The 17,386-nt window shown below is 39.1% G+C and overlaps 2 protein-coding genes across 5 annotated transcripts in view; one reads left to right on the plus strand and one right to left on the minus strand.

Moving 5' to 3' along the window:
• LOC131027350 (calcineurin B-like protein 3) overlaps positions 1 to 17,386 on the plus strand; it is a 252,230-nt gene that overhangs the window by 72,698 nt on the left and 162,146 nt on the right. The window lies entirely within an intron of this gene.
• LOC131874580 (uncharacterized) lies at positions 13,102 to 15,204 on the minus strand. Its single transcript, XM_059218109.1, has 4 exons — positions 14,552 to 15,204; positions 14,108 to 14,443; positions 13,902 to 13,974; positions 13,102 to 13,799 (listed from the first exon to the last, which is right to left on the minus strand). Exons 1-4 carry the CDS (start codon positions 15,095 to 15,097, stop codon positions 13,270 to 13,272), a joined length of 1,485 nt encoding a protein of 494 aa, XP_059074092.1. The 5' UTR covers positions 15,098 to 15,204; the 3' UTR covers positions 13,102 to 13,269.

Consider the following 17,386-nt stretch of genomic DNA (forward strand, 5'->3'; position numbering starts at 1 on the left):
ATAAAGGAAAGGAATCAAGAACATCCAGTGGGATCACCATCGATCAGATCAGATCAGATCAGATGAGAACTGTTATTAAGTTACAGGCAGTAACATCCTTGTTCTTGGTGGTATGCATGGGGATGTGCTTAGTATGTATGCTTAATATATGAAGCCTGGTAATATTCTTATGCATAATTTAATAGTATTATTAATATAGACCGCACTTATGTATGACAGTGTCATACCCCTGATCGAAATTCCTTCTAGCAAGAAAATTATCTTACAAGGTCGTCCCTCTCCCTCTAGGGACAGCGATCTTATGTATAGTGAAAACAATTAATTAATTAATGCATTATTAATATTATTAGCAAGGAGGATCAGCTAGCACAAATTAAAGAAGCAAATCATTAGTTATGGTTGGCAGCAATTAAACAAGAAGGGTCGTGTCTCCCAAAACAGTTGCGACCAAATAGAGAGGCATGTCTCCTCACCGCCTATGAAAGATACATAAAGCCATTTCAGGTACAACAACAAGGCATTGAAGGATAGAGGATAGAACAATCTTGGAAGGAGAGGACAGAATAAAGAGATCAAATCTGCAGCTACTGTTAAGTTAGGACGATATTCTGGTATGAATTCCTGTGCACTAAAACAAATGCAGAAGCATATGGATTTCAAAAAATTGATTGAATAACAGAATGAGCAAGATGCTCATAAATAGTATAGGAGTATTTACAAGAATAGCAAGTTTCTAATAAGAAACTGCTGATAAGATCATAGAAGATCTTACTAAAAAAGAATGTACACTATTGAGCATTAATACTAAAATTAACAATTTTTTAATATTCTAATACCCTCCCTTAATGCTCAATCTATTAACTACACCTATAGACCCCCTGAATTTTACAAATTTATCAGGACCAAGGGGCTTGGTGAAGATGTCTGCTGGCTGCTCCGAGGTAGGAACATACAGCAACTAGATGGATCCATCTTCAACCAGCTGTCGAATATAGTGACAATGAGTTTCCACATGCTTGGTTCTTTCATGGAAGACTGGATTCTTGGCGAGTTTGAGCACTCCCTGATTATCACGGAACAAGGGAGTAGGACCTGCCTGGGAGACATGCATATCCGCAAGCATTCGTCGAAGCCAAACCGCCTCACAAGATGCCTTAACTGCTCCCCGATACTCTGCTTCTGTCGAGGAGAGAGCCACTGCCTGCTGCTTCTTACTAGTCCATGTGACAGCACCAGATCCCAAACTAAACACATACCCTACTGTAGACTTACGGTCATCAACTGAACCTGCGCATTCAGAATCTGTGTAGCCACTGAGTATAGGATTAGAACTCCGAGCGTACAGAAGTCCATAATCAGGAGTGCCACTCACATAACGCAGCACACGCTTCGCTGCTATCCAATGATCAGCCTTGGGAGCTGTCATGAAGCATGACATGTAGCTCACTACAAAACTGATGTTAGGTCTAGTGGCAGTAAGATAGATGAGACTGCCCACTAGTTGCCTGAACAAAGATTCATCCACAACTGGTGAAGATGACTGAGCTGAAAGTTTGAGCCCGGGTTCCATAGGAGTAGAGGCAGGTTTGCAATCCTGCATTCTGAACCTGTCCACAAGACTTCTGGCATACTTGGACTGAGAGAGAAAGATACTGTTCTCAGTCTGCCAAACTTCAACTCCTAAGCAGTAATGTAGAAGTCCCAAATCTGTCATATCAAAGGTGCGGCACAAATCCTATTTGATCCTAGTGATCAAATGTGCTGAACTGCCAGTAATGATTAAGTCATCCACATAGACAACCACAAACAGAACATCATTACTAGTATGCTTGATATATAGGTTTGCATCAGATGGACTCCGCTGAAAACCATGATCTGTCAGGTACTTATCAATTTTCATGTACCAAGCCCGAGGAGCTTGTTTCAGACCATAGAGTGCTTTGACTAGTCTACAGACCTTCTGTTCTTGACCAGCAACCTTGAAACCTGGGGGTTGCGTCATGTAGACTTCTTCCTGTAAGTCACCATTCAAAAAAGCACTCTTGATGTCCATCTGATGGACTTTCCAACTGAACTGGGCTGCCAAGGCAAGAACGAGCCGTATGGTACTCATTTTGGCTGTAGGAGCAAAAGTCTCCTCGTAGTCAATGCCTTCTTTCTGTGAGAACCCACGAGCAACAAGACGAGCCTTATACTTGTCTAGGGTTCCATCAGCTTTGTATTTTACTTTGTACACCCATTTGCAGCTAATGGGCTTCTTCCTTGAAGGAAGATCAGAAAGGGCCCAAGTGTGATTCTTCTGAAGACTCTGGAACTCAACTTCCATAGCCTGTTCCCACTCAGGTATACCTTTAGCCTCTGAGTATGTCTGAGGCTCAAAAACACTATGTATGTTAGCCATGAGAGCAAAATTGACTGTATGCTACTGTTTGCTCTTATTACGGGAGGTTCTACCCTCAATGAGCTCAGTATCCTTGAGATCACCAATGGTCTTGGCCCATCATTTAGGCTGGAGAGTAGAAGTGCTAACATTTGGAGGAGCTGGAAGAGGCTTAGGATCAGGAACAGGAGCAGCAGGAGGAGGATTATTCTCCGGAGGGAACTCAGGTAGTGCATCATCGAAAATAGATTCTGCATCATCCCTCCCATCAGGCGAACCTAATGGAATAAGAACACTGTGAGGCTGATCCTCAGAACTCTACTCAGAAGAAGGGGACTGAAAGAATCCTCTGTCTTCATCAAATACAACATCACGACTGAAGATAAGACATTCAGTGTCTATATCGATCAGTCAGTAGGCCTTATGGTGATCACTGTATCCTGTCATCATGAGTTTCTGACTTTTGGAATCCAACTTGGAGCGCTTAGCATCTGGAATCCAAACATAGGCAACAGAGCCAAAAACCTTCAGGTGGCTGATCTTAGGCTTCCGACCAGACCAAACCTCTTCTGGAGTCTTCCCCTTAACAGCCTGAGTAGGGGAACGGTTAAGGAGGTAGACAACAGTAAACACTGCTTCAGCCCAATACTTATTCGGAACACTCCGGTGTTGTAACATAGAGCGAGCCATCTCAACAACCTTACGATTGCGACGCTCGACAACACTGTTTTGCTGAGGAGTGTAGGGTGTAGTCAATTGGCGTTTGATGCCATGGGTATCACAGAAGTTGGAGAATGCAGAAGAACAAAATTCCCCCCCGTTATGTGTCGTAAGAGTAATGATGCTATGTCCAGATTCTTTTTCAACAAAGGACTTAAACTTCTGAAAGATACTAAATACATCTGATTTGTGTTTAAGAAAGTACACCCACATCTTTCTACTAAAATCATCTACAATAAGCAAAAAGTATTTGCAACCAGTAACAGAAGATGTATTCATAGGACCACAAATATCAGCATGAAGTAATTGAAGTACCTTAGATGCGTGCCAAGACTTTCCAGGTGTGAATGAAGTTCGATGCTGTTTGCCAGCTTGACAGGCGCCACATACTCCAAGATGCTGAGTCTGAATATCAGGTAACCTTGAAACAAGTCCCTCCTGAGATAGCTGAGAGAGATATTGAATGTTGAGATGTCCATATCTCTGATGCCACAAAGTGCTGAGAGGAGAAACACGAGCTGCCAGAGCCACTTCAGGAGAATCACCAGTGTCAAGAAGCCTATATAGGCCATGATCCTCTAGACCAACAGCAACAGTAAGACGAGTCTCCCGATCAATGATGGAACACTTGTGAGCACTGAACACCACATCTAGCTCAGGAGAATTCCTCATAATCTGACTGACAGAGAGCAGATTAAGTTCCATACCAGGAACATAGTACACATTCAGGAAGATGAGATTCCTGCCACCAGACTGTATCTGAACAGTGCCTCTGCCAACAACTGTATACTCCTCACCTCCGCCAAATACAATGGAATCACTGAAAGATGAGAAGTCTATAAACCAGTCACGCCGATGAGAAAAGTGACGTGATGCACCAGAGTCGATGTACCAAGCAGAAGACCTGGCATGATTTGAAGACCTCTTAGCCATAAAGGCATAAAAGGCAGACTCCTTTTGCTCGGAATGTTCAACAACATGCGCCTTCTAGTGTGACCCTCCCTGCTTCTTTTGTTCAGAAGCGAACCTCTGACGACAATCTTTCTTCATATGGCCGTACTTGTGACAGTAATTGCACTGCACATTCTTCTTCTTAGCACCATCCTGTGTCTGAGAAGAGCCTTTCTGCTGAGAAGACTGAGAGGATTGAAATTTGCCTTTATCCTTGTGAAAGGATTGGGTTGGTAAGGCATTTTCCGAGGAGGCTGACGTAGTACCACTACCAAACTGTTGTTTCCAGCGATCCTGCTGTAGAAGTTTGGTGCACAAATCTGAAAACTTTAGATCAACATTAGTGGAAGTAATATTGAGGGTCTCAATGAAGTGTTCATATGATTTCGGAAGACTTTTCAGAGTGATTACTACCATGTCTTCTTCCTCCATAGTCCGACCAATAGCTTTGAGCTGATCTTGAATGTCCTTAATCCTCGTGAGGTGTTCCTGTAAGGACATGCATTCATCCATCATAATGGAGAACAGTTGATTCTTCAGAAAGAATGCTCGGCTCTTGTCGGATGTCTCATGCAATTCCTTCAGATGCTTCCAGATGTCAGAAGCTGTCTTGCCGGAAGGAATCTGTGGTAACTGATCATCAGTCACAGGTGTACCAGGACTGAGCTCTTTTCCCAAAACAAGCTGGTCAAGACGTATTCAAAAATGGTCAACATACGCTGTTTCCAGATGTTGTAATTGTGGCCATTAAAGCGTTGACTGCCTTCTAACATTAGATTGGTTAGAGAAGCCATTTGCACGTTTCCCAATGAACTGAAAAATGACAAGAAGAGACAGGTACAACAGCAATAGGCACGGATTTCAAGATAAGTCCCGACTGATGCAGAAAAACAGACAGGTGCCAGACAGATGAGAGAAAACCCAGAAGGAATTTGAAGACCAAATTCAAATCCGTTGGCTCAAAAATCGAGGCACGGAAAACGGTGTACCCAGAAAAAAGGGCAACTACCCAGATTAGGTTTCGAAAAATCCACCAAGAATCTGCAAGAAAAAATTATTTTCGATGGAAACTTGAAGGTAGACACCTTAATCGAAAAAATCAGAGGGTCGTGGAAGCCATGATATGCCCAAAAAAGTTGCAGACAGAAGAAACTTGGCACAGGGAAGAGAAAAACAGGAGTCATGCCACCAGTAGAGATGTCCACACAGGATGCAGGGAGGTTAGGTCGCGCACAGAGCTACGGACGCCACCGAACAAAGATCGCGACGAGTTTGCAAGTCGCGCACCACGCCACGAACACCGCCTAACACAGGTCACGACGAATCTGCATGTCGCGACGCCAAGGGTGCAGGTCGCGTGACGTCGCGGACACACAGAGGTCGCAGACGCATGGAGGTCGCAGATAGACGGAACACTGAAGCAGAGGTCACGTGGGAGTTACAGAACATAGATCTTGCGGGCACAAACACACAGAAAAGAAAACCTTGCGATAGCCCCCACACAAAAAACGTGAATTATAGGTCCTCACACACAAACGTGTATTACAGGTCCTCACACGAAAATGTGAATTACAGGAAAAAAATCCGCCCAAGATCACTACCGCTCTGATACCATAAAACAAATGCAGAAGCATATGGATTTCAAAGAATTGATTGAATAACAGAATGAGCAAGATGCTCATAAATAGTACAGGAGTATTTACAAGAATAGCAAGTTTCTAATAAGAAACTGCTGATAAGATCGTAGAAGATCTTACTAAAAAAGAATATACACTATTGAGCATTAATACTAAAATTAACAATATTTTAATATTCTAATATGCACATACGTTCAGACTTTGCAACAATGTTATAACTATTTCTGCATGTAAATATGTACATATTTCTGCATATCCATTATACCTATGTTCTGCATATCTATACTGTATACTGTTGAGATTCTGAGATCCATGATAGATAATACAGTATGTTCATATCTGTTATGATAATTCTGAAATATGATATATTTCTGAGGGTTTATTCTAAGTATTACTGAACATGATAAAAGGAGAGAAGTTACAGTTAGGAAAATGGTGTTGGGGCTATCTTGTAGGTATGCCACCTCATGGTTTAAGACCGGGGAGTCCCACGAGGCCAAGGGGGTACAAAGATGCTGCCCTTGGGCCTATGAAGAATAGACTTCCTGGGCACCTTGCTGTAACAGCCCTCATACCTTCTATCATGCTGAATGAATATGTAAACCACAAGTTATAGGACGGGTATGACAAGTGGAGGAAAACGGTGATAGGACACCTCACTAGGTAGGCCACCTCATTGATGGTATGGGCCACATGAGATCAAGGGGGTTAAGCTGCCCTTGAGCCTAGGATAGAGGGTTTCTTGGGCACCACACTCAGTCATCCTATCCTATTCCTATTGTATGACTAAGTTCTTTTAAAATGAATTCATGCTTTACTCAAATAAGTTCTTAGGATCTGTTATAATCATGCATTTTATAATTTTATATCTTCTAACTTGCCTACAGGCCTTCATTCAGAATACCAGGTATCTCTAATCTCATTCTACTCTATTTAGGGCATAACCTTGTTATATGGAATCATGGAAATTGGGGTTTAATGTTAATATTTATAAGTTCAATGATTATTAATATTATTAGGACCTAAACCAGGATTACTTTGAAACATGTATTATATGTGATAATTTAAGTTAAAAATAAATTACCCCCTTAAGCTGAAATTGTTATTCTAGGGCTTGAATAAGGGAGATTCTAAAAGGGGACATTACATAGTGTTCTATTTGTTTTGATTGGCAGTCGCTTTCCAAATGGAATGCCAGCATGAGGCTGCTGACGTGGGTGAGGGTTTGAAAAAATTTGCTGCCAGTCGTTCTTGGAGTTTTTGGGTCCAAAACATAGTGTCAAGACTTAGACTTGGAAAAATCTTGGCAAGCTAATTTTTGACTTGGGCCTAAACAGTGGAAAGACTTAACCAAAACTCAGCAAATTTAAAAGAACATTGAACATAATGTATTTTAGGGGAATTTTTTTTATATTGCATTCCATATCAATTTGACTTCTAATGTACACAAACTAATTAATTAGATCTACATACATATGTATATACTCAAAGATCCAACTAAGAAATGTAATAAAGAAACATTGCTTTGATATTCTTGAAATTGTTTTCTTGTTCAGAAAAATGGATTTAGATTCCATGTGCTAAATAACAATATTAAAAAATCAAACGAAGATTGAGAGGAGCCACTCCTCTCAACTTTAGATAGATGATGCTGGAGTTTGTGATGCTTTGTGTACATCTTAGAAGTGGTGATTTCTATTCTATCTATAGAAGTTGTGGCAACATGATTACGTTGGGAAACCTCTTTGACTCTAGCTGTACAAGCTTGCTCCTCCTTCTCCCCTATCTATACAAGCTTCACTTCATGATCAACTTGATTAATCTTCACGTTCCTCCACTATAAACATGGAGTCATAGTTCTTGGTGATATACTCAAATGCGGATCATACTCTTTCAACTCAATGGGGGTAGTTCTTCTGCAGCTCTAATCTTCTTGTGGCAGAGGCCTACGTTAATGCAGATAGACAAGGTTACTCAACCTTTGCATCATCAATCTATAGCCATTTTTTGGCTGTGCAAGCTCACCCTTTATCCTTCCCTCTTTAGACAAGCCACACATCATGATTGAATTGATCAATGTACACACAGTCCTCTATAAATATGGGGTCATCATTCTTGGCAATCCACTTAGATGCGAGATCATACTCTTTCTATTTAATGGAGGCTAATTCTTCTTTTTCTTCTGCTACAGTCGTCTTGTGGTAGAGGCATACATTGTAATGCAGATATATGACGTCATCCAACCTGTGTTTTAACAACCAATTGCATTTTTTGGAGTGTTTGTGCTCAAACAAACTTCAGTTGCACTCACCAAAGCACTGCATGCTTGGCTCAGCACTTGAACGACAATCCTTTTAAGATCATAAAATCCTTTGCCTTGTTTTGAAAGAGTGTCTCAACCTTGTACACTTGAAAAACCCAAAAGACACACATTTAAAATTTATTTAGCCTGAATATGAAACTCCCGAAAAAACATTGTAAAGATAGTAAATCATAGGTTGCTTTTTATTTTACATGGAGCTTCCCTAGTTATTGCAAGTCTGTTCTATTTTGTGTTGCATTGAAAGGTGCAAAAGAAAGTGCTAGCACTTATCTCACAACTTCTAGTCCAACATTTTAATGCAATAATATGTCATGTATAATCAGACATGCAAGGTGGTATTGGAGACATTTAATGCCACCTCCTACAAACTTTGCATTACAATACTTTCAAAAAACATTCCCTTCTAACCTAATATGCATTCTTCGGAAAGGTTTTTCCTTTGTGGCTTTGACATACTAAAATTATAAAACCTGGATTGTGGGGAGAAGAAAACAAAGGGTTAACTTAAGAATCTAGACTGTTAAAATCAAGCAAAACCCAACAAAGATGCATGCAAAATCCAAGGAAAATGCAAGAAGAAAAATTCAAGAAAGAGAAAAAAAAGAATTAGGGTTTTATCATTCTTATTTTATTAATTTATATTTAGAATATATAAATATTAAAATATAAATATAAAACATGAAGAAAACTGAAGGAGAAAAACAATGAGAGAAACAAGTAAGAGAGAATAAAGATTTTCAATTTACCTTAAATTAATGCTTGAAGTTTTTGAAAGTTGAAAATGTGTGCAACTCAGATCCTACTCCTTATATCATCTATTTTGCACAAAAAAATTGACCACCATCTGTAATAGCTCCTTGTACAAAATATTTTAGCTCCTTTGAAAAATGATGAAAATGTGAGTAGAGTGAGAGAATGAAAAGAGTGAATGTGATGGTTAAGTCAAAAAATGGTTCAAATGGTTATAGGAGAGTTTGTGTCTTATTGGTATTTTAGGTAAAGTTGTTTTTTTGGGGATGTTTAGTATCAACGAGTCTAGGAATGGGACTTGCAAGTTTCAATGTTTGAGGCTTTACCCTTATTAGTAGCACCTTGGATCAGACCTAGTGAGTTTGGTTGTCCTCGACAATTCTCAACACTATGGGCCAAGCAACCAAAGTCATAGGCTTGAGGATGAATTGCTTCACATTTAATTGTTCAGTTTGAATCTGATTGTAGTAATATTGAGATGACACATGCTATGGAAGAACTATAAAAGGGTTTTGAAGCTGCAAAATGGATATTCAACTATCATGTGTCAAAGCGATTGGTCGAAATTTGAGACTTTATTGCTGCATCAAAGCTACTGGTCAATATTTGAAACTTTGCTGCTGCATCCGAGTTTTTGGTCAAAATTTGACTCTTTGTATATATAGAAAGTTTGTTTCTACCATTGTTTTTCTCTAACTTTCCCTTAAATGTTAAAATAGTTTACTTTTTAGTTATTTCCTTGATTTTCGTGACCTTTATTATAAATGTGGTTGATGAAGCCAAATCTTATGGGCAACAAAAGTGTTTATGGACCACTTTGATTCCTTATTTTATCTTTTCTTTTGTGATGACTGATTGCTTGTATGATTTCATATTTATTATTTAATTCTATTTCTTTTGTCTATATGTTTTGGTAAAATGATCCATATTTGAATAAGTTAGGAATTATAGACCATATTGCTAATCTGGGAATGTGTTTGGATAGTCTTCCAACAAAACATGCTTCGCTAATCATGAATAGTAAACCAATGTTTCAAATCATGTCAATGTAATGTGAAGCTCATGTCATTCTCGAGTATTTATATAGGGAGACTCTTGATTGAGTATTCTTGGTCTATTGTATGTTGTAAACTACATGAATACTATTTTGTAAGAAGATATTGAACATAATATTATTCTATCAGATATTAGAATTCAGATTACAAAGGGTTTCATCTCCTTTATATGTTTGGAGATGAAATGGATTAACATGACAGTGATGACACATTTAATGGATAAACATGACACAACATAGTTACTAAAAAGGAAATAAAAGATAAATCTTTTGGACTAGGGGCCTTGAACCCTTTCCCTGCAACTGTCACTGCTGTTGTCAAGCTCTCCCAATAAGGACTCCTTGCCACATTGAAGGGAAGGTTGTTATAATACCAAAATTTTGCACAAGCCTTCTCTGCTTGCTTGTGCACCTCTCTATTCCGCCCAGTAGCTTCCAATGAATGCTGTGATCCTGGTTCATTTCTAGTCACAAAAAAAATGGATTTGATTGAAGTGGAAGAGGAAGATTGGCCATGTACATGTGGACCGCAACTAGAGCCAACATTTTGCTGCACATCTACCTCATCTCTTGTTGACAAATTAGGAGCAATGGCCTCTTGTATTGCTGCTTGTTTCTTGCCCTCTCCAATTTATTTTCAATTAGTGCTGCAAGGAGGGCTATCATCTCTTGTTTGACCTCTTCAAGAGATTTTGGACATGGCCTGGCATCACGGCAAAGAATGTCTGCATGATGGTATTTGAGGCAATTGATGCCTCCACTATACTTCTTCGTGTACAAGGTGCAAATAATAGTCTCTGGTATTGGTCCCATTATGCCATGTTTCCAACTGGGATTACAGCTACTAGGAGGTTTCCTTCCAACAGGTTGACTTGAAATTGCACTTGTTGAGTTTGAAGCAGATGCGGATACAGATGCCAGTGTGATTTTAAGTCAAACTACAACATTGAGAACAACAAAAAAGAAGAATTATTTATCTCCATTACAATTGAAAAAAGAATTAATTTGCCATTACAGTTGAAATTTGACAAAGCTAAGAAGAATTAATCAAAAGATTTGAATAAGAAATTTTTGACTTCATTTTTTCAAAATCTCTCTATGTTTAAAACTTAAAATAATGGAATTATGTTTCCAATTCTATCATTCTAATTTTATAATATAGACAGTTTAAAAAAAATATATAATAAAAATACTTTTCTGATTACAAACTTTTAAAAATCTAATAACCTAAATATGACAGTTTAAAAAAAAAATTTAAAAATATTTTTCTGATTACAGATTTTAAAAAATTGAATAGCCTAAATATACATTTCTATGCTGGAAACTTTTAGCTAAATTCATCTGAAATTTTATGTAAGAAAAATTAACAAAAAAAAATCATTTTTAATGTAAAATAATGAAAAAATGTGGAGATGAACTTATTTTATTTTAACGTAAAATAAGTTCATCTCCATTTATTTCATTATTTAAACCAAAGTTCCCAGACTCGGACTCGGCTCTGACTCGGCAAGGCTGACTCGGCAAAATAAGAAAACCCTTGAAATTTAGAGATTTTTAACAATTTAAAACTTGTTTCATACACCCATTATTGAATTAAGCTTAAAGACACTATAACATCATCAAATAGAAGCTAATTTGATCACATACATAAACATACATCCATCACATGCGTAGAAATGTAAATTGTAGCTGAAGGAATTAGAAAACATAGATATATAGAGTTATAAATGTTGTCCAATGTATATAAAATCCATGACTTCAAATGTTCCCAAACATATATGTAACTGTAAAGTGTAAACAAAAACAAGTCTATGGCTCAGGCTCTGGCTCAGCCTCGTCTATCTGCCTCCTAGAAAGGCGTCTAAGGTAGGTCTTGGATGACTGAGTAGCCATAGTCTTTGCCTGTGATGTGCCAGTCTGAGTAGCCATAGGTGTTGGGGACGAGGGGACGTGTTTCCGGGACGGGGAGACCAAGGGCCTAAGTTTGGGGACGGCAGGGGGACGGCGACGGGGTGGTGGTGCTGATATAGTTATAAGAATTATGACAGTATTACAGTATAAGAATTACATTTTCAAATGAGACTATAGGAAATTTGAAATACTAAATCTAAATACCAATTACCAAGATTTCTAAGTTGTGTTGTTATATGGAGCCTAATCAGAGTTAGAGGTTAGATTTTCCCTACTTCTATCGGCGCGGTTTCCCCCTATATTTTTCAATGGGGGTTTGGGGGCAGCGCCCCGCGAGGCCAAAAATACTTTTATTATTTTCTAAAGGCATCGGGTGTTATAAGAAAGTGAAATGGCGAAAAAAGTCATTAAAAAATGTATGTTTGTTTTTTTTTTACTGCACTTTATTAAGTGACTCCAGCCGGGTCACGACCCTCGGACTCGGCGAGTCAGGGAATGACTTGCCTGACTCGGTGAGTCACGCCCTCTGACCCGTCCGAGCCCGGGTCAGGGTCACCGTGACTTGGCAGGGGTCACCCGGCCCGCTGACTCGCGTGACTCGCCGCGAGTCACGGAACTCTGATTTAAACATTGATAAAAAAATAACAAGAATAAATAAATAAAATTATGTAAATTAGAAATCCTTACTTGGGCCTTCTGCAAATCATGGCATTGAAAACCCTCATGTCCTCTACAAATCGTGGCACAAAAAACCCTCATGTCTTCTGCAAATCGCATTTAGGGCTGCCATTTTTCGTTTTTGTGTTTTTTCTAGTGAATGGCATTGTTTTTGGACCTGTGTTTTATCATATCAGTTAATATAAGCGGTGGTTTTTTTTTACCCATGATTTTGACCTATGTTTTTCTATCCCTTGTGAGCACTTGACATGAACTCAGCAAGTTGCGCGAGCTGAGCCGGGGGGTACTTGCAGTTTTTCCGGCATCTGCGAGTTGCGAGTAAACCCATGAGTCACTCGTAGTGCCAAAAAAACTGCGAGTACTCTCCGTCTTGGTAAGTAGTTGATCTATGACTAAACCACTCAAGTCACTACGCTGACTTCAATTTAAAGGTAAGCCTTATCTTCTAATATACTACACTATCAATGCAACAGTCATAGTTGAAAATCTCGGACTCGCCTCGGACTCGGCAAACCAAAATTTTGGACTCGGACTCGGACTCGTGAAAGTCTCGCGAAAGACTCGGCAAAAAAAAAAAACCATAGTTTTACAAAAAAACATAAAGAAATTAATGCATTTAGAGAACATGAGTGCCATAATTGAAACATTACACATGTCATATGATCTACAAAGTACAAACACACAATATTTGAAATTTCATCATTCATGGCAGCATATTCAAGTTTCAAGTTTCAACTCTAAAATGTATAATACTATAATGGCAGCATAAGTATATAAATGTTCACAAAATTACATATAATGATATGTCCAAGTCCAACTGCAAATGTGAAAAACAGCAATGTGAATGAACAAACCAAAGAGAAGACTACATCTTCCTCTTTGTATTTTTCCTAATATAGCTCAATTTTTCAGGCCTTGAGCTAGAAGTAGTAGCAGTGGGTGTTGTGGTATCTAAATGGTGAGATGATTCTTCTTCAAAGTCATAGTCCTCATCATCATCCTCATCTTCGTCCTCATCTTCATCCAATCTTGCTCCTTCTGCATCTTGTGCTGCTCCTCTCTCTATTTCTGCAATTTCTTCTTCGGTAAGGAGGACATCATCACCATCATTTTGTTCATTCATGGTCCAATCACCATATGGATCAATTTCATCCAAGTCAATGGCCTCATGTGAAACACCCTCCACCTGTCTAACTCGAAGGCGAAGGTTGTACCGAACAAATACTAGATCATTGAGCCGCTTTTGTGACAATCTATTTCTCTTCTTTGTGTGAATGCTTTCAAAGACACTCCAATTTCGTTCACACCCAGAAGCACTGCATGGCTGAGACAAAACACGGATAGCTATCTTTTGAAGATTAGGCGTGCCGGCACCATAATTCTCCCACCATAAATCTACAAAAAACATTTAGAAATATTAGAATTGAGAAAAAAATGTAACAATCAAGTTTGTAGGTTTTTTCTTGCACTATTGAACTAAGTTACTAAATGTTTTACCTGGTTGTTGTTTTCCTCTCCTATCAATTGCTAGTTGTGATGAGAAGAGTCTCCCCTCTGCACTTTTGTAGATCTTGAACAATGGAATGAACATTTCCAAATTCAGAAATAGATACTAGATAGTCAAAGTGTCAAACTCAAATTCAATAATGAACATTTCCGAATTCATAAATAAAGATAGAGCAATTGCAAATGTCAAATCTCACCTCCAACTCATCAAGAACCTTGTCTCTCAACTCAGGATCAGGTGTCATCTTATCAATGCATGTAATAACACCTGCCATGACCTCCTCATCAGCCCTAAATGAATCAGAGAAGTAGAATTTCGGGTTCAAAAAGTAGGCGAAGGCATGTATCGGTTGGTGGAGTTGGTTTGTCCACCTACGATCAATGATGCGCCAAAAGATTTCACATTTTCTTGCATTTCCACGATAGTAATGTGAAATGGCCTCTTTGGCCCTATCCATGGCCTCATAAATGAAACCCATTGGCATGCCCTCTCCATCCACCATACGAAGAACCCTCACCAAAGGTTCTGTCACCTAAAAAAATTAAAACAAATTTTAAATTAATACAAAATCAACCCCTAAAAAATAAAATCAGCAAATAGACAAGATTGTATAAACTTTACTTTTGTGTTTGTTACTTACCGCAGTCAACTCCTCTCCACTTTTATTGAACCCATCATCAAAAACAATGGTCACAATCTTCTCTGCTTCAGGTCTTTTGGAGTATGCAGACCCCAACCAAGCATCTGACACAAACATCTGCTTAAGATGAGGAATGGCACTAAGAATGCTCTGCAAAGTGATGAAGTGGCTAGCAAATCGTGTCACTCCAGGTCGCACAAGGTCCTTGCCATTTGTGTATTTTCTCATCAAAGCAAGCACCCAAGTATGGTTGTAGATGAATTTGGTGACACTTTTTGCATCTTCAACCACCTTCTTCACCCATCCAATCTTCCCAATGTCCTCTAGCACCAAGTCCAAGCAATGTGCAGCACAAGGACTCCATGTAATCGAAGGATGCCTCTGCATAAGCATTCTACCTGCAGATACATATGCAGCTGCGTTGTCCGTGATAATTTGGACAACATTCTCAACTCCAACTTCCCGAACCACACCATCCAACAGATTACACAAAGTCTCTGCATTTTTTATTTCATTTGAGGCATCAACAGACTTTATGAATACCATTGCACCATTTGAAGCCACCAAGAAGTTGAGAAGAGTCCTATTCCGTCCATCTGTCCATCCATCAGATAAAATGCTGCATCCTTTTCTCTTCCAATACCTTTTCTGATCATCAACCACACCTTCTATATTTTTCACAGCTTTCTCTAGCAATGGCCCACTGAAGTCATGACCTGTTGGGGCCTTAAACCCCTTACCCGCCACTGTACATGCATTAACAAAACTTTCCCAATACACATTGTTTGCTGCATTGAAAGATAGATTATTGTAAAACCAAAAGTTTGAAGCTGCTATCCGTGCTTGTTCATGCTTCTCTTTATTCCATCCTGTACCTTCAAGTGAAGGTTGTGCACCTGGAACATTGCGTGGTACAAAAAAATTAGGGTCTGATCTAACAGGAGTGCCACTAGCCTCACCCTCATTGTCACCAAAAGATGAAAGTGACTGACGACCCCGACTATGACCAATGGGACCCGAAGTGGACAATGTGGGATTCATTGCAGCTGCTATGGCTTCTCTTGTTTTTTGCCTTTCTTCCTTATGCATATCATTCTCAGCAAGAATGGCCTTCATCTCTCTAATAATTTCAGTAGTTGATTTGGGGCATGCCTCCACACCATATCCAGGTATTTGTGCAAGGTGGTATTTTAATCTATTGATTCCACCAGTCATCCATCTTGTGCATTCGGTGCAAGTGACCTCCCCTTTTTTGCTTCCTGCAATCCCATATTTCCAAGCTTTATCTCTTTGTCTTCCTGACCTTGGGGTTGCCCTTGGAGTTGAACTTGCCATTGCTGATTTAACATGAAAAAAAAAAATCAGCAGGGTTTTATGGAAAATCAACAAAAAAAATGACAATGAATCATTTGGGAAAAATAGCATTCAAAAACAAGAAAAAAAAAAGAGGAAATAACTTAGGAAAGAAAATAGAAAAAAATTTGGCAGCATATCCCCTTGTTTTTCAAGATTTTTTTCAGTTTCAAAACAATGAAATGATTCAAATGAAAAAAAAAAAGAAAGAGAAAAATCCTTACCTAGATCTCTCTTGCTGATTTTTTCTTCTTCCCTCTACTCCTCCAAACCCTTCTAACCTGCTCCAGCCAAAAAAAACCCAAATTGAAGTCAAAAAATGAAAAAAAAAAGTGGTTTTAAGCCCCACGGGCGCGTTTTTTCTGGGCCCGCGAGTCCCTGTGAAAGACTCGCGAGTCCGAGCGAAAGACTCGCGCGAGTCTTTGCGAAAGACTCGCGAGTCTTTCGCAGGGACTCGCTTGGACTCGCCACGTGAGTCCTAGGCGAGTCGACTCGGCTCGCCAAAGGACTCGCGAGTCCGTGGCGAGTCCGAGGCGAGTCAAAGAGTTTTAAAACTATGGCAACAGTATACAAATAAAAGGAATGATTAATACCAGAATTGATTGTATGAGAATATCACAATTGATGCTTTATTGAAGGTAATGTTCAACTTCAGAGAATGCGTTGAGGGAGGATTGTACATAAAAAGTAGCACACTTCCTTGGTTGTGGTATTTCTACTTAAAGGACTAATTGTTGTTAGTTAGAGTTTAGACCATAACTTTTGGGTAACTGCTTATAACTTAATTACAGGTATTGGCAAAATTTGGAATATTACTGATTAAATCATCCTCCGAAAAAAAAGTCAGAACCCCATATGACAAAGCCTACGACAAATTAGAGAATATCATGGAAGAGCTGGTGATAAGGATGTCCTTAAAAGTACAGTTACACCTGTCGATCTTGAGGAGGCTGCTCCATATGTGGTTCATGTTTGACTACAACCCAAAATTTACAAACCTCATCTGTCTTTGCTTTAGGTGATGAGTCTCAATGACATCGCATTCTCTTGAGCTGTTCAAAATGGATAGGATCATGTTGCCTCCTTTGAGCCTGCTCTTGTGGTGCTGTAATTTTAGCCATCTTTGCCTTTAGTTGAGCCATCCCTTGTTCTTGTATCACCAACTTAGCCATCTGTGCCTTAGTAAGTTGGGTTTGCTAAGCCAAGTGCTTCTGAAATTGAATTCTTTATTTCTACAAGTATTTTTGCTTCTTCAGATGCCTTATGTTTGTCATACATTTGATTTGCAGAATAAGATAAATTGTGCCAAAAATGATGCTTACAATGCTGTCAAGTTTCTGCTATCTTAATCTGGAAAAGAAGGAGGAACCCTACTTGGTAGCCACTGTTCTGACATCTAAGGTGTACTCTTCTCTTGGCATCCTTGGTTCATAAATATTTATGCAAACTCTAAATGGCAGTCTTCTTCTATCAACTTCTTGA

The sequence above is a fragment of the Cryptomeria japonica genome, chromosome 3, assembly GCF_030272615.1.
Source record: "Cryptomeria japonica chromosome 3, Sugi_1.0, whole genome shotgun sequence".
Taxonomy (NCBI): domain Eukaryota; kingdom Viridiplantae; phylum Streptophyta; class Pinopsida; order Cupressales; family Cupressaceae; genus Cryptomeria; species Cryptomeria japonica.